Here is a 20,048-nt window from a genome sequence, read left to right on the forward strand (position 1 = left end):
AGGTGGGTTTAGGAGGTCAGTGTTCAGTGAGCTTTCTGCATACCTCTGGCTTATCCACGGTCTGTGCTTCTTGTGAGCTTTGTGGTCAAGGCAGAAATAAAGAGCAGAAACAAACAGTGAGCTCATGATGAAATGCCAGTGTGTTGTACCAGCTGCTTCTCACACGACACCCTGCCCATCTTCCCACAGGGTTTGATTTTGACTCTTGCTCTTGGAAACACATCTTCAGTTGGTTTCTCTCCTTGGTGTTTTCTAGGAGATGGATCGTATTGTCAGCCAGATGCTGCACATTGCCCAGTATCTCGAGTGGGATCCCACGGAGCTAAGGCCTGTGAGTTTCCAACAGCCTGGGGTGACTTCCCAGTGAGCTTCTAAGATAAGAGTGGGACTTGAAAAAACACATTTGTTTACCGTAGAGTGTCTCTCAGACTCATCTTCTTAGAGGTGGTTCCTTTGGGGTCCTACAACTCCTTGACCTCCCACTTCTCTGATAGGAAAAGTTAGAGGCAACGGGGAATAGTGTAGACTAATTCAAATAATAATACCTGATGATACCCCCTTGCTCAATTTTTATAACAGGAGTTCATAGGTCAGAGAATTTAGAGCTAGAAAGAAATTCAAAGATATTTCTCAGTCATCAGATAATAATAATTATTACATTGGGGGCTCCCATGAGACCAATATTATGTTTGGCATTTTGTATACATTTTCTCTAATCTTTGCTACCAGGCTGCAAGCACAGCAATGCTAGTTTTGTTTTGCAGATGGGCAAAGCAGATAAACAGAGTCCAGAGAGTCCAGGTGGCTTGCTTAAGGGCACACAGGTCTGGGAAGAGCCAAGCTTGGACCTCTGTTCTCCTCACCCCAGTTTGCTCCTTCACTGCTCTGTACTCACTCTGACTTGGAGAGAAAGGGGTAAAACACAAGAAAACTCAGAACAAAAGAGAAAGGAAAGGGTGGGGGCGGGCAGAGAAGTCGGGAGTGAAAGAGGACAATTGTTTCTCTACGGATTCGCAGATACTGAAGGAGATGTTACAAGGGATGGACTACGACCGGGACGGCTTTGTGTCTCTTGAGGAGTGGGTCCACGGAGGGATGACCACCATCCCATTGCTGGTCCTCCTGGGCATGGACGACTCTGTAAGTTGCACACTTGAGGTCCAAGACCCCTCGCTTTTCAGAAACAACAGGTTCCGTGTGGAAGTTAATATCCTTGGTTTTTGTCCTGGACTTCCCAATGGATACCTCATATGCTCCAGGCCAGCCCCAAAGTCATCTCTTTTTTACCTGTTAGTGCCTGAAACACGTTCATTCATTTGACAGACATTTACTAAATTATTACTAAATAAATACACTGTTCTGAGGACTGAGAGGAGACGCAGATATCATATTCACCCACCTGAAACTTCTGTTCAACCACACAAAGGACAAAAAATTTTCAGGGAAGAATTCCATCTTTTCTCAAAATTAGCTGTAAAAATGCTAAGAAAGTTTGGGAAGAAAGAAACAGGGAGGGAGGGAAGGAAAGGAAAGGAAAAATACTGATCTTATTTAGCAATCAGAATAACCAGATAAGGTAGTTTTTTTTTTACCCGTTTATACAGATGGAAAATTGAGATTCTGAGTCTGAAGATGAAAGAGAGGAGCCAGCATTTATGTGTACCTGACTCTAAAGAACCTGCACTTTTGAACACCCCACACTTAAGAGTGAGAACAGTGGAAGAAACTTTGCCTGACTCTAAAGGATGCATGGGATTTTGATACCCCATTCTTGAGATAAAGATCAAGTGAAATGACCTAGGATATTTGATCTGGTTCTCAATAATGGGTATGGTTTGGCTGGTAGAAGAGAGTTTGCAGGCAGGAGAAGAGCTTGGTCAAAAACCCATGTGAAAGAAAGTTCAGGGTGTGTTAGAGAAACCTCCCAATATTTATGTGAAGCACTGGCATCTGACCTGGTCTGCTCATTTACCATGAAAAATAGCTTCCATGCATGAGGTAGGGAAGGTTAGAACTAGGAATGCAAATGGCAGCATTAGCATTTACCAGTATGGCCACATGGGTTGTAAACAACACCTGTTTGAGATTACTGAAATGGCATAGAGAGGGACAGAAGAGAAGGTTCAGCTAGGTTGGCCTCTAGCTGACATTGTTGCCCGTGAAATGTCCATCTGACAGTTCTGCAGTTTAGGACTAAGAATCCTGCAATTATCTCATAGCATGTTTAGGTCTTTCCATGTACTAATAGAAATCAATGAACCAGGAACTCCTTTATCCTTAGAACCCTAGAAGGTCAGAGCTGGAAGAGAATTTGGTGATCCCTGGTCTATCCCTTTTTTTTTTTCATACTGAGGACTAGAGAAGTAAAGGCACTTGCGGTTGGTCACACACCTAATTGGTACCAGAGACCATCCTCCACATTCAGTAACAGCACACTTCTCATGCAGTGATGAGAACCTACTGTGTGCATGAACCCACATGAGCTAGGACTTGGGGGAGCCCAGATAGGTATGGTATACTTTCTGCTGTTAAGGTTCAAGATGATACCTGAATCAAAGTAGTTCTGCTTTAGTGTTGTTCTAACACACCAGGTTTTGGTTTTTTTTTTTTCCTTTTCTCTAAAACATAAGAATAGAGATGGGACTTTTTAATCACAAAGAACCAATTTCTACTTCTGTTTCTTAGGTGGGACTTGCTGAGTCCAAGGTGCCACCAACTCTTTGTTTGGGTTCTACTTTTTATGGCTGGAAGAGGAAGAGACATTATTTCTCCAACGTTCTCCCCAGTGTCTCCCCCCCGATGCCAAATGAACCTTGTATAAAACCATACTTTACATCAGGAATAATGCAAACAAAAAGCAAAAGTGCATTTGGTTTTCATGAATCAAAAGTTTTATGTGTTCATTTGAAAATATGCACTATATTGTATGTTTTTACACTTAATAATTAGAGTTCTAGGGAAAACATTCCTCGATGTCTTGTAAGTCACAGTGCTTGTTTGGCTTTTATCAAAACCCGCTTATGGCCACTGAGAAGTCTGGAGCTCTCTGAATGGGATAAATGAGAAACAATCTGTCTCCAAGGAGCTGTAGGCTCAGCATAAAACCTGGTGTACAGGACTCTCAAACACTGCAGCCTCCAATGTGCAAAAATAAAAGAACCACATGATGGTGCTGTAACTCAAGCAGAAATGTTACTTATTCCAAGTCAAGGTCCTTTTAATTCTTACCCTCCTCTGTCTGTGAAAACAGTATCTGAGAAAGGGAGAGTCAGCTAATTAATTTTGCTCACAAAGGTATTTTTAGGTCAGATGACCATCCTTTGGGCTGGGTCTGCTAAGAATACTGTAATTTCCCTTTTGTCCATGAAGGAAAACCCTGGTTGGTGGAGATATAAGAAGAAACATGGATTTGTAAGCAGTATGACCACTGGCTTGGCTCAGTCACTTAATATTTGTGTGGTCTTGGACTGTTTATCTGACTTCTATGAGTCTCTGCTTCTTCATTTCTAGAATAGGTATAAATCTACCTCCTCACATGTAAGAAAACACTCTTTACTTATTTTTGTGTTCCCTACTGCCTAGTGCAGAGTAAGAACTTAATAAAAGTTTTCATTTTTCACTTATATTTCATTTAGTTTTTATAAAGATCCCTTTTGGTCAATGTTTGTCAAAAGAATGAATGAATCTGTCTTTTAGTGAATCATTTAATCAATTAATGAACCCATTTACTAAAGTAGAAACCATTAGATGATAGGGCTTTAATTCTATAAAACTCAGGTTTTGGAAGAAGCAGGGTTTTGAGGTGGTAAGAAAAAAGCATATTCTGGCCCCAGGAGGAGACCAGCATTTGAAAAAGCACATGAGCTTCTCTAGAGACCATTAGGAGAGGAGTCGAGCACAGGAATGGGTCTGGCCACCATGGCCAGCCCAAACCAGAGGGGCCAGAAATAAGTAGGTTTCAGTCCAGCACGTTGGACTCCATTTACCTGACTCTCGATCATTACGAGCTTACAGTACTTTTTTTTTTCCTTTTTTTTTTTTTTTTTCACTACCCTTAAGATCAGCCCAAGAATGTTACTCTTTTGATGGAGTCTATGACAAAAGTTCAAGGACACTATACATGGAGGGACGCTTCTGAAACCACAGTCTCCGGTGAGGCTGTGCTCCCAGGGGCTAGAAGGTGGGAACTTTGGTGTCTGGGAAGGTGTGTGATTATGTCAAGCTTGGCCTATCTGGTGAATAAGGATGAATTTGCTTCTGAGCCAAGCCAGGGGGAAAGGATTTAACCCTCTCTGTCTCTTTGCTATTTTTTTCTATGTACAGAAAGTTTGATGAGAGGAGTACAGTATTTTTACTAAGCTAAGTTTTTTCCTGATTATAAAACTAATACCTCCTCACTGTAAAAAATTTGGCAAATACAGAGAAAGTAGAAATTAGAGAATAAAGTAAATCTGTAGTGTTGTTAGCTATAGCTAACCTCTGTTAACAATTTGGTCACTTTTTTTTTTCCATCCAGTGTATCGTTATATAAAACCGAGATCATAATATGTCATCAAATTTGCATTCTGCTTTTTTGTCTTAGCACTTAGTATCATGAGCACATTCCCAAGCCATTCAAGGTTCTTATGAATATCTTTTTGATGGCCACATAGAGATGTACCTCAAACCTTTTGGTCATTTTTGAGAGCTTTAGGATATTTCCAGTTTTTCATTAGTTTAAATAATGCTGGGCTCAACATCTGATAGAGCACAAAAATGCTCATATATCTTTCAAAAATTTATTTAGGATAGAATCCAGGAAAAGAAATTTGTAAGTTGAAAGTTATAAACATTTAAAGGACCTTTAGATAGAGAAATGGATGGATGAATGGATGGATAGATAGATAAGATGGTTGATAGATGATAGGTGATTGATGGGTAATAGACAATTGATAAATGGTGATTGACATAATAAACAGATGCTTGACAGATAATAGATAGATGATCGAAAAAAGAAAGGACGAAGTTAAAAGAAAGATAACTAAGTTAGTTTGTTCTGATTTCTACTCCACCAGCCATGCAGGAGAGGGCTAATTTTATCTCCCACACACATACTCCATTCAGTCCTAATTTTTAATTTTTCCTTATTTTAGAACATACGCACATACACACATGAAGGATTTTGTTTTTATTTGCATTTCTATTTAGAGTATTTACATCAGTAAATTAAATGAATAACTCATCTTCCAAATATGAGAAGAGGCTTCTTGCTGAGTACCGCATTCCATTGCTGTCCCCTCAGGGCTCCAAGGGGGATGGGAAGCACGCCTGGATGCTGAAGCACTTCAAGAAGCCAACCTACTGCAACTTCTGCCACATCATGCTCATGGGTGTTCGGAAGCAAGGCCTCTGCTGCATTTGTGAGTAAACTTCCTTCAACCCCTTTTTTGCCAGGAACTAGCTTGCTCTGCACATGGTTGAGCCAGTCCCAGGAAAGTTTAGGCATCTCTCCTTCCTAGCTTGAGGGACCTGCCATATTCTTCCCACAGCAGGGAGTAGAGCAAGACCTCCATGTCCTATTCTTGTTCTACCCAAATCAAATGGACGAATATTATTCTGCTGGAGTCGTGTCATGGGCCACTGACTCCCTAGAAAAAAGTTATTAAAGTTCACAGGTAACTAAAAAGCATCTCATTAATTTCAGTTGCGTTTTGCTAGTGAATGTTTGCGTGGTCAGAAGAACCTGAAGTTTTTTTTTAATTAAATTAATATTCATAAATACAATGGAAATTAAAAATCCATTTGTCGAAAATGAATTGTTAAATGAAATGTTAAATGAAATGAAGTGTTAAAAATCCACTTAGGAAGTCAGACTTGAGGGGAGAAAAAAAACACACACGAGAAAGGAGGGGTGGAGCCTGGAAAGGAGAGCAGAAGAAAGAGATGGAGGGGAAGGAAGAGAGAAGGGATGGGGGAATGTGAGTGAATTTGGGGGGCAGGAAGAGAGGGGAAGGGCTGCAACAGAAAGGCTTTGCAAGGCCCAGGGTGTATGGGTGCAGAATCCTGCCTGCCCACCCCCGCCCCCACCTCAGGATGCAGACGGCAGGCACTCAGCCTGAACCCTCCAGGGACTGGGGACCTGCTGCTGTGGGAAGGTCCCTCGGGTACGGTGCAGGTCACCAAACTGTCTTATCTGCCATGCACACGGGAGCCAGGCAGCAGGCAACCTCCACCACAAAAGACATCATAGCAGAGCTGGACCCAGTGTCTACCTCAAACAAGCATCAGCAGGCATAAAAGGGGCCGCCTGTCTTTCCAGCACCCTCTCATATCCGGCTCTCACCCACTTATCATAGACCCAGCCTTATTCCTAGTAGGTTCTAGGCCTGTGGCATAGTAGTAAGTAGTAACAACAATAAAAGTCATTTGCAGAATAGCTATTCTGACTTGCCCAAGTGGTGCCTTATACAAATCATTTAATGCTGCAAAAGCTCCCCAAAGTAAAAGCTACTTTTATTCCCATCTTGTAGAACACTGAATTTCAGAGCTGTGAAGGCACATAACCTAGATCATGTGGGTAGTTACAAAGGGCAGAGCCGGAGTTCAGGCCCAGGTCTGCCTCTCTGCAGAGTTAGGGAAACGCTGGCCTTGCTTTCTACTCCCCACCATCCCGACGTTCAATACTGTGTTGTTGGCATAGCCAGGGTGACGCCTCACATTCTCCTTAGGGATGTTTTCCTGCTGCGTTCACCGCTGAAAGGCAGTGGGCGGGGTGGAAGGTGCAGAAGCATGCCTGGGAGATAACCGTGGATTCCTGTCAGTTAAAAACTGGAGACTTGAATTTCCAGTAGGCAAGGCCAGCTCCACCTGTCCCCTGCCCCATGGAGGGAGGCCTGGGCCTCCGCTCGGGGGGAGGAGGATGGCTGACCCTCCCTAGGTGGTCACTCACAGGCACTATTCTTATTTATTTATTCATTTATTTTGCAGACTGTAAATACACTGTCCACGAACGCTGTGTATCCAAAAACATTCCTGCGTGTATCAAAACGAACTCCAAAACCAAAAGGGGCGGTGAGGTTGGTGATACCTGTTGCCTTGTTCTACTGCATGCTGTGTCCCGGGCAACATGTCCATCTCCACAGATTCCTGGACAGGAAGGGGCGTTGGGAGCTTTATCCTGTCCCTTCTTTGCCTCGAGGACCACCCTGAAACCATCTTGTCCATCCATCAATCCATTCAGCATCTCCCTAGTACCCACCCACCGTGTGCCAGGCCCTGTTCCCGGGGGTGTGAGGGTCATAAGGTGGTCCTCAGCCTGGGGGACCATGCAGTCTGGTGGGAGGAGACAGGCACATAAGCAGAGACAATGCAGTGAGCAATGAGGTAGATAGATAGCACTTTGTGGGACTTACAGTTGAGGCATGGGCCAGGGGGCAGGGAGAAGAGACGAACAAGGAAGCTTTCACACACACACACACAAATGGCATTTGAGTTGTGTCTTGAACCCCAGTCAGCAGGATTTCACAAAGAATCGAGGAGGACAAGGCACTCTGGACTGGAGAAGCCTCCAGAGTGAAGGCATGGATACGTGGCTTATTCTGGGGCCTGTACTTGGTTTAGTGTGACTGGCATAGAAGAGGCTCAGAGGGAAAGGCAGGAGATGTGCTCCAGGACTGGGGAGATCCAGGCTGAGGAGCTGGGAAGGAGGTTCATAGGTAGCTAAGGGACTGCTAAAGAACTTTGAGCACGTGAAGAGATGATTGGGTTTGCAAATTAGGTTCACTGTTGGTACTAGTGATAAAGAATCCACCTGCCAATGCAGGTAGATGTAAGAGATTCAGGTTTGATCCCTGGGTCAGGAAGATCCCCTGGAGGAGGTCATAGCAACCCACTCCAGTATTCTTGCCTGAAGAACCCAATGGACAGAGGAGCCTGGGGGGCTACAGTCCAAGGGGTCACCGAGCTGGACATGACTAAAACAACTGAGCATGCACACGCTCTGACTGTGGAGCAGGAAAGAGATCAGATTAAAGAGGGGGAAACCTTTCCAAAAGTTCAGGCAAGAGGTAGTGCTGCCGAGGGCCTGACTGGGTTGGGGTCTGTACTCACCTTCTCTTCTGTGTCTCTGCTGAGTGACTGCCCTCCAGTCACTCCAGCTGTTGAGTCTTCTGACTGTCTCACTGGCTGAGAAAAAGGACATAAAGGGAGAGGGGAGAGTTTGAGAGATCATTTGAAGATCCTACCACCAGGACTTGGTGGAAATGGTGTAGGGGTTGAGAGAGGGAGGGAGGTTGGAAATGACTACCCTGTTTCTAAGGTGGCCATCTAGTGGTGCCATTCACTGAGTCTGGAAATAGACTCTTCTTCAAATTAGCAGGGGAAGGACACTCAGAGTTGTTGCAGAGGGAAGATCCCATTAAGGAATCTGAGTCAGGGGATGATGAGCAGGCGGGAATAGTATCCAGCCATCCCCAGGAGTCTGAGAGAGAGTGTACCTCCAGGGACACGCATGCATGCCTGCGAGACACCACATGGCCTCTTGTCTACTCCTCCCGCACCATGCCCATGCACACACCTTGCCATGTCCATGCCTTTCACCAGGACATATGGTGCACCTCCTCGGCTCAGGCCCTGAGCCTGCACTCCGGCCATTGCCACACTTGGAATAGAGGGAGACCACTGAGGGACCAGCAGGGCACATTCATGGCTTTCTGAGACTCCAGGGCCAACCCAAGGCCTTCACCATCTCTTCTGATCCCAGAAGAGGAGGGAGAAGGCAATGTGGTGTTGGGAAAGTCCCATGGACTAGGATTCAGGAGATCTGGCCATGTGTCCCTGCCTGTCCACTTCTCAGCCGGAACCTAGGACCAGTCACTTAACCTCTCTGAAGCCTGATAGTTTTTATCTATATATAATGGAAATAATAATAATCTTGGAGCAAATTAATTGTAACCATGTAAGTGACAAACTGGTTAGCAAACCGAGTTCTTTACACCCTCAGGGGTGAGTGGCAGAAGGTGAGAAACTGCAAAGTAAATGTGACACATCTAGAGCAACAGTTTTACCAAAAACCTTTTGGAAGGAGGACACAGTAACTTAATTGATAAGTAATTTAAAACTTTTATCTAATGCAAACATGGATGGTGTCATGCAAATATTCCATGTGTTTTTAATATTGTGCTTGTTGTTGGCACTTCAGGCTATGCCCCCACATTTCCCCAGAGTCCATATCCTCCCCTTCTGCGATTCAGGGTGCCCTAGTGGAAAACAATTTTTGGAAGTTCTATAGAATTCCTGGGGTATACCTTAACTGAGTACTCAGACCCCCAGAATTTGGCATCATGGGTCACTTTGCGCTTACAGTCACATGTATACACATGCATGCCCACCTGCTTGCCAGGTTCCTGGGCTGCTCTAGAAGCAGGTCCTGGCCAGGAAGCAGGTACAACCAGCTCTGCAGGAAAAAGATGTGAAAGCCGCTGGCTGATGACCCACAATAATTCCTCTGGGCTTTCTCTCTCACTTCCTTCCAGAGTGCTTCTCAGTCTGGGCTGCACATTATAATCACTCAGGGGGCTTTAAAACAAACTAATGATGGGCCTTACCCTCAGGGACTCCTATTTATTTGACTTGGAGTGAGGGCTGGGCGTTAGGACTTCTAGAAACTCCCCAGATGGTCTTGAGGGGCTGCTAAGGTTCAGACACACTGGTCCGTAGAAGAAAGAAGGGCAAAGGGAGTTCTTGATCAGAGTACCTCCCAAGGCTCAGGGCTGTACCAGGAAGGCCCTTCCAAATAGGCTGGCTCCTTTAATTTTCCCAGCAAGCCCAGGGGTAGGGCTTATTATGCCAATTTCTACAGATGAAGGACCTGAGACTCAGAGAGATCCAGGAACTGGCCAAAGGTCACCCTGCTGTAAAGTGGAAGATCAGTGACTCTTATCAGCTTGGTCTGTAGACCAAGCCCTCCTGTGTTTCTCTGCACTGAGCAGCCTTCCAAAAGAGGGCACACACAAGCACATCGCTTTGCAAAGAGGTCCGCAAGACAGACAGAGGGACTGCCGGATGAGACTGCTCAGAGGCTTAACTGCTGGGAGATGGACAATGAAAAAGCAGGCAAAGTGGCTTTCACCTAGCTTGATTAGAGTGATAGTGATTAGGTAGGGAACGACCACCCTGTGCAATTCAGCTAAGCTGCCCAGTGCCCGCTAAACAGGAACCAGCCCTCTCTGGCCTCCCCGTCCCTGGCTCTTCCCAGGCCTTCTCCTCAGGCCCAGGGCCCTGGGCCGTGGTTCTGCAGCCTTCCCTGGTATCCTTCCCTTCCCTCCTGCAGGTGATGCAGCACGCATGGGTGGAAGGGAACTCCTCCGTCAAGTGTGACCGGTGCCACAAAAGTATCAAGTGCTACCAGAGTGTCACCGCGCGGCACTGCGTGTGGTGCCGGATGACGGTGGGTTGGCGCCCAGGGCAGCCCTGCTTCTTTTCAGGGTGGTTTTTTTTTTTTTTGCTCAAGCTGCAGGCAGGCAGCAGTGGACATCCTGCCAGGGGACATGAGCAGAGCTCCGTGGGCAAGGCTAGAGAAGGCGCCCAGAGCCGCTGCCAGTGCCTGACGTCTAATTGCCTCCATAAATCATCAAACTGCCCAGAGAGAGGGTGTCCCCCACCCCCAACCCAGGTCTGCTTAAGACGATGCTGGCCAGTCTGCTGTCTTTGTGGCCAGGCAGCTGAGATTAGCAGGCTGGACCATTAGCTTCCTTCTCCTGGGTATTGGCTGGGCCAAGGGCATTGACAGAGGGAGAAAAGAGTTAGACACCAGAATCCCTGTGTCAGAGGAAGACAGGATGCTGACAGCAGCCCCACTGCCTGGGCCAGAGGGCTGTGCCCACCAGCCGCAGCAAATGTCCACTTCCATCCTGGACACCTAGAGCTGCCTGACCTGCCTTCTATAGCAGACTCAGTGCTGCATCTTGTTCCCTTGACCCCCAGGTATCAGCTTCAAAAAGGACATGTCTCCAAATCAGATCGCAGAACTCTGAAAACGCAGAGGTTGAGCCATGGGGTTTACTTCCAGCGTCTCATGAGTTTCTTCAACAAGATCTCCTTCCTACCAGTGTCTCAGTGCATAGGGAGCAAATAACCAAGGGGAGCTCTGGAATCCACCCGCAGCTGCCACACTGACGGCCCACAAGTCTGCCTGGGACCATTTCACCCCAGCTGCCATGGGCAGCACTTGGTCTCCTTTCTCTGCCCACGGCAGACTTGGCACCCCTAACCACACACCACACATGCAAACACACACACTGTCTAAGCTATACTGCCAAAGCCAGCAGTGCATCAGGATTTGAAGGCATCCTAGACAACTTGCCTCCCTAGGAAGTTTCTAGACTCTCATACTTGACATTTCCTTGAACACTTTCACTCACTCTCATCTTCATTTTTCCCCTCCAGTTTCACCGCAAGTGTGAGTTGTCAACACTGTGTGATGGTGGAGAGCTCAGAGACCATATTTTGCTGCCCACGTCGATATGCCCTATTACCCGGGTAAGTGTTGCCTCCCAACAACAGGGCTCTGTCTCCCCCCGCCACCTCCACCACCCCCGCCTGGGCAACCCCAGCTCACGTTTTAGATGCAGGAGCATTTAGACATTTACATCCCTCTGCGGGCTCCCTCAATAACTCAGGATTTGTGTTTTCAGCACAAGTTGAAGAGAAGTCAGTGCTGCACAGTCAGGTTGTCAGGGAAGACTTCCCAGACTGAAACGATCCCGACCGCCAGCCACCCAGAATGCTCTGACATGGCCCAGCAGGAAAAGCACGTTCTTCATTCCCAGCCCCTTGCAGGCAGATCACAGCTCAAGGAACCCCAGTCACCAACTGTGCACAGTGAGGCTTCCCAGGCCTCCCTTGTGTCTGTCTCCCTCTCTCCTGTGTCCAAACATTCACTTCCCACCACTTTGAAGATTTCCAAGGGTGTCACAGCCCCATCCTAGAAATGAAAGCTGCAAAATTAAACTCCAGTTGTCCCCACATCTGAAACTTTTTCTGTCTCCTGTGTTGAAGACCCTTTTTTCAAACCAAGTACCAAAGACCTTAAATTGTTCTCTTTTCATCTTAGAGATGTGGCTGAGGATCACTGACTCCTCACATTTCACCCTTTACTTGACCATCTTCTTTCTCATTAAAAATTGACAGGAAAAAACCACCTTCAAAAACCATTTGGCAGTATCTACTAAGTTGAAGTTACACAAACTCTATAACTCAAGAGGTCCCCTCCTGTCTGTCTGAGAAATACGAGCATTTATTCCACCAAAAGACGTGCACAAGAATGTTCCTATCAACTTTATTCATAACAGTCAAGCACTGGAAACAAGCTTAATGACCCCTCACGAGAACAGATTAATAAGATGAAGCAGATTCACATAATGTAATACTATAGCGCAATGGAAAAGAACCATGCTTAGATGCAAAAATATGGGTAATCCCAAAAATATAATGCTGAACAAAAGAAGCTGGACTCAAAAGAGATGGTATGTGATTCCATTTATATGAGATTCAAAAGACAGGCAAAGTCAATATGGCATCAGAAGTCACAATAGAACAACACCAGAAGATGCAGTAGTGACAAGGGCATGTACATATGCAGAAATTCATAGAACTGTAGATTTAGATTTGAACATTTTACTGTATGTGACACAAACTTCAATAAAATGAATAATAAACATTGAAGAAAACACAAAACGTGACAGATGACTTAGTGTCATATGATTTAGGTTAGTGGTAAGCATAGAAACCAAATCTCAGACCTTGCTTCTCAGAGATCAAGCTTCTAAATCAACAGAATAGATTTCTGCCCATTTCAGTGTTTCCTCTGAAACACTGTGTTCCTTCCAGTGTCTCGAAGTCAAAGTCAGGGCAAGTGATGACAAAGGCCTGGAGAGTCTTTGAGGAACCCAAAGGGAGCATTTCTTTGTTTTGGTTCAAAGCCTCACTTTGAAGACTCCATCCTATGCTATACTGGTTTTCTATTCTCTTTCTTTATATTAACCATTTGTTTTTCTTTTGATTTCTTTTTTTGTAGCAGGCATATTTTTTTCAAAGGATGCTTGTCTTTCCTCTCTTTTCACAGGACAGGCCAGATGGGAAGTCTGATGGTAGCGTGTCAGCCAAGGGTGAACTTGTCATGCAGGTACCTCAGCAAACCCTGAGTCTACTCATTCCTTCTAAGCTGGTCCAAGGCTGTGGAGGGAAGGACAGGATTTGAGTTCCAGAGAAACATATCTTAACATCTGCTTTCTTATCTCATTGATTATATTGCACAAGACACTGGATTTCCAGTCTCTGGAGTTACCTTTGACCACCACACTGTAGGCAAGTGGTGCAAAGGGAGGTTGGCTGATCCCATAGCTGGCCACACTGGCTTTATCACCTTTTAAGGAACATGCTGCATAAAACTTCAATATGCATACCCCCTGAATAATAACAAGAATGTGGCCTAAAAATAGACAATTGGGTTTTCCAAGACTGCCAAGCTGTCTCCAGAATGTGATCTGCCAAAAGAGTTAAATAGATCCAAAAGTTCTCCTTCATCCTTAAATGTGTATTTAAGAACTCAGCGTTTTTTTTTTAGTTGGATTCACCAATGAACTTCTCTTTGTGCCTTTCACAAAGTGCCAGGGAATACAGAAAAGACAGCCTGGTGAGGTAGAATGAGAAACAGAAAAAGAACACTGGGGCCTCCTCCTCTCCCTCTGACCCTTAAGTTTCCTTGTTTGAAAAGGGACATAGCGAATCCCTGCACTGCCCACCTCCCAGAGGTGCTCCAAGATTCGATGAGAGCTTGTAGATGAGTATAAAACATAAGCCATAGTGATGGCAGAAGCTTCGTGTGGTAGAGCTCTAGATACCTTGAAGGGGAGAAAGTCAGATGGAGCATGCACACACACGCACACAGTGCAGATATGTCCGTTCACAGCTGGCATCTATCTGCTTATCCTGCATCTGTTCTGATTGGACAGTGTCCATGTATGCAGGTTGTTCAGCATTCTGAATATCACCCCCAGAGGTAAAGATTTACTTCTCAATCTCCAAGATGCTTCTGGGTATCACACAAATAATCATCCTTGGCAGATGAAAAAATTCCTAAAATGTATAAAGAATATTGCTGTCCATTTCAACTTATCTGGCACTGGGTTTGCTGCATTTTTAGCTTGAGATATGAAAAAGTAGGCATAAGACAGTGAATATGGAGCAGCGCTGCACCTCTGTATTGGTGTATCCTTCTGCTGAAGCTACAGGTATTTACTGAGTACACTTGTCTCTGGGGCAACGGGATCCTTGGTAGGAGGGTTATACACACTCCCACCCTGCCCTTGAGACATTTAATATCCAGTTGATGTTTTGAGACATTTGGGCTTCCCTGGTGTTCAGATGGTAAAGAATCTGCCTGCAATGCAGGAGACCCAGGTTCGATCCCTGGGCCGGGAAGATCCCCTGGCAAAGGGAATGGCTACCCACTCCAATATTCTCGCCTAGAGAATTACATGGACAGAGGAGCCTGGTGGGCTACAGTCTATGTGGTCACAAAGAGTCAGACAGGACTAAGTGACTAACACTTTCACTTTGGCTTCACCTGAGAAAATAAAAAATAAAAACATGCAAATAAACAATACCAAACGAAACCCAGAAGATATTATATGCTTCAAGTGCAATAGTTTTCATTGCAATGATCAAGCAAAACTTCATAGACGAAGTAGGTCTTGAATTGGGCCTTGAGGATGAGAAGTTTTTCTTAAGGTTTCTATGAAGGAAATAGGCATTTCAGGGCATTGAGGAGGAGATGAAACCAGTGTGAGCAGCCCCACAGGGTGGGAATTCACTCACTAGAGGGTAAGAGCCAGACTTGGCTGGAACTGCAGTGAAGGTTAGAGTGATTAAGGGAGAACGATAGAATGGGGCGACACATAAATACCTTGCAGGCCAGGTTAGCAGGTTTGGATTTTATCCTCTGGGTAATGAGCTGTCATTAAAGGATTTTGAGCAGGAGTGGTAGGACTAGTGATACCTGGGAAAGAACTGCGTGGGGGCAGCTTACGGGCTTCATCTGAGGTGAGAAAGGCCTGAGCAGTGTGGGCATTGTGGCAGCTGCTGGAGGTAGTGAGACATTCCAGGGAAAGAGCTGGCAGGACAGGGTCTTCCCTGGGTGACTGGATGAATAATAATAGTAGCCAGGAGAGAGGACCAGTTTTCGGGGGAAAGAAGGTAAGTCAGATCTGGGGCATGTTCCAGTGGCTGAAGATACCGCCTTTGACTGTGAGAAAGGTGGAACCAGAGCTCGGGAGAAAAATTGGGGCTGCAAATGTGGATTTGAAAGATGCCGGGGGTGGAAGTGATGATTAGCTCCATTCTATTTAGGTATAGGACATACGGATGGCCATATTTTCTAAGATCATTTCAGTTGTATCTTCACAAAAGCTAATCTTGTGCTGTGGGCACAAAGCCACACCATTGCTGAATAATTTGAAGCCCCATCTCTGATCCCCACCTCAAACCCTTGTCACCATTAATGCTACTTAAAAACCACTTAGGCTGGAGACACTTAACTGCTTAATCCCTCAGATTAAGCCAGTGGAGCAGCACCTACTGCCTCCTGACCTCCTCTACCCCATGCCTGGATCTGCTTCCCAGCTGCCTCTCCCGGGACCTGTCTTAGTATCCACTCTCATCGCATTCCTTTCTGTGGGCTGAAACACAGCTAACTTCTTTTTCTTTTGCCTTTGAAGTATAAGATCATCCCCACTCCGGGTACCCACCCCCTGCTGGTCTTGGTGAACCCCAAGAGTGGAGGGAGACAAGGAGAAAGGTATGTTCTCTTCTTTTTTGAGATGGAGAGGCTAGAACAACCTCATCCGGGTCCTTTCTTCCCCTCAGCCATAACCGAGTGGGCTACGGAGATGGCAGACCTGTGGTCCAGTCCCAGCCCTACCACACATCATTTGATGACCTGGTCCAAGTGACTTAACGTCCCTGTGCCTTGGTTTCATCCTCTGTAAAATAAAGATAGTAATCATTTCTCCTCCCATGGGGGTTTTGTGAGTATTAAGATAGACATAGTGCTTAGGGCTTGTCACATGGGCCATTATTCTGTTTCCCAGAATCAGGCCAAGTTCTGAGATGCCTGTTAAGTTCCCTGCCTTCCGAGTCTTTTCTTGATTTAAGAGACATGGCAGAGGCACCTGGTTGAGACTTCTTAGGCTATGCCACCCCGAGAGAGCAGGGCACGCATCTCATCAGTGAAGGATATGCCCAGTCTGCAGAGAGTAGGGGATGGGCAGAGCAGCTCTGCCTCCTGTGTTCAGCTCTGAGGCAATGAATTGTTGACATGGTGATCTGGAATCCACGCTTTAAAAAATAACAAGCAGATCTTCAACAAGAATTATGAGACCCCCCCAACCCCAATCCTAGGGGCAGAGCACCCTTTCTGAACTGACCTATTTAGCCTCAAGCTGAAGCCTTGAAACCAAGCCTAGATGTGGCTACTGCCCCCAGTGCTCCTCTGCCCTAACTCCACTTCCTGCATGGCCTCCTGACCCCAGGACTTGGGGGATCTTTGTCTAGTCCACAAAGAGCAGAATCATACTACCTAGAACATGCAGAACATTTGGGAGAAGTTCTCCATGAAGGAGAAGCCCTCAGGAGAATATGAGTTCTGTTCTCTGGGTTGCTCTGCACTGTCCTCTGTGCAAGGGGTACTACTCCTGGGGTCGGAGACTAGAATCTTGGATGGTGGGGAGACTTTGAACCAGGGTGAGGGCCTGGGTGAGGCCAGCTGGACCTGGGAGTTCAGGGTCTGCAGGACCTATGTGCAGTCTTCCCCTTCTTGGGTTTAAAGAGACCCACGTTCCCACCATCACTGGGCTGGAGAGGTACTTGCCCTCCTATGACTTCTCACAATGACATTCCCCTTCTCTGTCTCGGTCTCTCTCTCTCTCTTTCTTTTTTTTCCATAGAATTCTTCGGAAATTCCACTATCTGCTCAACCCCAAACAAGTTTTCAACCTGGACAATGGGGGGCCTACTCCAGGGTATGGAGACACAATCTTTACTTCTTATTTCTCCCCCACCCCCTGTAATCTCTAAAGAGGATAGCTTTCTGGGTGGTTTGTTTATTTTTTTTAATCTCTTTCATCCATAGACTTGTCCTTCCTACCAATTCACTCCTTTTCTCTTCTTTTCCTCATTATCTACTCTTACTTCCTCCTGGAGATACTGAGGAACACCCATTACAGCTGACTCTGGGAAGCAGCCTAGTCTACTTTATCCCAGAAAAAGCTATTGATTTTGTAAGAGGGAAAAATTGCAAATGTCATCTGTGGGATTGGCCAGAAGGGCAGGCTCGTAAATTAACTTGTTCGCAAGGCTGTATTAGCTGGCATCTTCATACTGAATCATCAGGGAGAAGAAAAGAGTTTTCTTAGCACTGTCTGTCGGTGTTTCAGAAATCTATACGGCTGACTCAGAGTTCCACGGCATGTTCTGTTGTCGAGGCATTTTAGGATCAAGACAATTAGTTGTTCGATGAAATCACATTTTTTCCTGAATCATCCAGTTTAGAGGTTGTTCGGTGCACCCCTTCCCCACCCCCACCGGCCCGTCTCCTGTCATTTGCCTATTGGCTATTTCCCTGTGTTGAGGAGATGGGGAGCAACAAAAGGAGATGAGGCAGCCCCTCTGAAGCTCTCCCCAAGTTCTGTGGGAGGAACCGTGACATGATAAGCCCTGTAATCAGAGGTTCCTCCAGCACTGGGGCTGGAAGGCACCCAAAGACTGCTACCTTCTTACCAGCTGGAGCCAGTGCACTAGAGATGTTGGCTGGCCAGCCCGAGGCTGTCTCAGTGCCAGTCCTCAGATCTGGGCTTCCTGGGATGGGGTTTCCAACATCCAAACTTGCATTGCTATGCTTGGCTCACCAAGACCTTAAGAGGGTCTGGGTAAAGACTCTAAAAAGGGACTCTGAGGACTTCCCTGGTGGTCCAGTGGTTAGGACTTTGTACTTCCACTGCAGGGGGTGTGGGTTCAATTCCTGGTGAGGAAACGAAGATCCCAAATGCCATGCAGCATAGCCAAAAATTTTTTTAAGTATTTTTCATTTTTAAAAATAAGTAAGAAGAGACTCTGTCTTCAGCTGTTTGACACACAGCTATTATTTATGGCAGTGATGATACAAGACCACTAAAGGGGAAAGAAACATGAGTGCAAATTCAGCACCTCTGCCGTGACTTACCTATAAAATTAATGTCAAAATAAAGCCCACCTGTACTGCTGCACGTGCCATCATGGTCCCCGTGATGGCCGACAACTGCTCCATTTGTGACTTGTGACTGAGCAGCAGCCCACAGATGCCTTTACCAGCCTGCTCTCTTCTAGGGCATTTTGACAGCTGAATACAGACAGTACTGCCCCTTAACCGCATCCATCCTAAATTGGCTTTGCCCAGGATGACAAGCCTGGTGGCTGCTTTTAGGTCCGCTGTGCCCTGAGTATCTCTCTCTGCTGTATATGTCAGCCTGTAAGCAGAGAGGCTGTCTAGCTGAAGGTAGCCTTCATTCAGAATCCACTTCTACAGGAGAGAAGAGTTCTACAAGAGAAAGGCCGGGAGGGGATGTTAATTTGCCCACACCTGCATTGGCAGAAGACCCCAGGGGTCTCCTCAGATCACCAAGCAGAGCAAAGAGGAAATCCTGGGCTTCAGCTTCTCAAGCCCCACCCCGAGGCCTCCCCAGATCCTGTCTGTGCTATGGCAGAGGTTCTTAACCTTTTTTGCACCAGGAACCCATTTGGCAGTCTCATGGAGCCTATGGACCCCCTCTTAATATTAAGATAATATTTTTTAATGTATAAAATGAAGTATATAGGAATACCCAGGGAAATTTTATTGAAAAGACAGTTACTAAAGGTTAGACAACAAATCTGTGACAGGAAAATACACGTGATTTATTAAGACATTACATAGCAATTTCCAGAGGCGGGCCTAATAGCTGCTGTAAATTAAAACAGTAATGAGCAGAAGTGATAATAGAAAATGCCTGCCACAACTGTAGTAAAACATTGAAATACCTGTCATTTCGGCTGCTTAACAAAGTCACAGGTATTGTTGAAGGAAATGCTAATTTTCAGTTAGAGTTTAGGGAAGATAATAGTGTAACATTTTTTTCAAGTTCAAGGCCCTCTGGATTCTACCCACAGACCTCTTAGATATGCACCCCAGGTTAAGAGCCCTGCTCTACAGGGTTAAGGCCTCTGAGGGGAGATGGTGCTCACTCCACTTAGGTCTGGGGTGGGATGAAGATTCAGCTAGTTCAATGCATCTCAGAGGTTTTGAGGACAGAGCAGGTTAAGAGAGCCAGAGAGGCGGCAGATGTTGGGGGTTAATTGTATTGGTGCCAAAATAAGCAAACTGTAGATTCCTCTGCATAAATCATAGACATTTTCTAGAAAACCATTTTCTGTGTTGAATACTGAGTCAGAATCTCCTTAGACAAAGATGGCTCCATGGGGTTCATACTCAATGGCATTGCTTAGTACGTTCTGGTTTCAGAACACTGAGTGACCCTTTCAACCCCAAAAGGAGTCAAGGTCATAATATGCTTCCAGGGAAGGGAGCAGGGTGTTGGGGTGGGGAAGGGGGACTCTGACTCAAAGAGTGTCAAAGGTCAGCCTGTAAACAAAACCATTTTGGCCTTTCTACTTCCCAGACTTAACTTTTTCCGCGATACTCCAGACTTCCGTGTTTTGGCCTGTGGAGGTGATGGGACAGTTGGCTGGATTTTGGATTGCATTGGTAAGAATGAGCTGGAAGGACCTTTGTAGTTGATTTACAATAAGTGTATTTAAAGTTGTGCGTGTGTGTGCTAAGTTGCGTCAGTCATGTCTCTTTGCAACCCCATGGACTATAGACTGCCGGGCTCTTCTGTCCATGGGATTCTCCAGGCAAGAATATTGGAGTGGGTTGCTATGCCCTCCTCCAGGGGATCTTCCTGACTCAGGGATGGAACCCACGTCTCCTGCTTTGCAGG

At 45.9% G+C, this 20,048-nt stretch overlaps 1 protein-coding gene across 3 annotated transcripts in view; it reads left to right on the top strand.

Annotated features, from left to right (window-relative positions):
- The window catches only part of DGKG (diacylglycerol kinase gamma), a 211,674-nt gene that overhangs the window by 90,397 nt on the left and 101,229 nt on the right, over positions 1-20,048 (top strand). Inside the window, exons 8-17 of one of the 3 annotated variants that reach the window (XM_043473480.1) lie at positions 257-331; positions 1,018-1,140; positions 5,282-5,399; positions 6,967-7,055; positions 10,310-10,426; positions 11,425-11,517; positions 13,103-13,162; positions 15,756-15,835; positions 16,983-17,057; positions 19,728-19,813. In XM_043473480.1, coding sequence (XP_043329415.1) covers positions 257-331; positions 1,018-1,140; positions 5,282-5,399; positions 6,967-7,055; positions 10,310-10,426; positions 11,425-11,517; positions 13,103-13,162; positions 15,756-15,835; positions 16,983-17,057; positions 19,728-19,813 — 916 coding nt within the window. The remainder of the gene's footprint in view (positions 1-256; positions 332-1,017; positions 1,141-5,281; positions 5,400-6,966; positions 7,056-10,309; positions 10,427-11,424; positions 11,518-13,102; positions 13,163-15,755; positions 15,836-16,982; positions 17,058-19,727; positions 19,814-20,048) is intronic. The other 2 variants (XM_043473481.1, XM_043473483.1) reach the window with 2 other exon arrangements.

The sequence above is a fragment of the Cervus canadensis genome, chromosome 7 (genome assembly GCF_019320065.1).
Source record: "Cervus canadensis isolate Bull #8, Minnesota chromosome 7, ASM1932006v1, whole genome shotgun sequence".
NCBI classification, from domain to species: domain Eukaryota; kingdom Metazoa; phylum Chordata; class Mammalia; order Artiodactyla; family Cervidae; genus Cervus; species Cervus canadensis.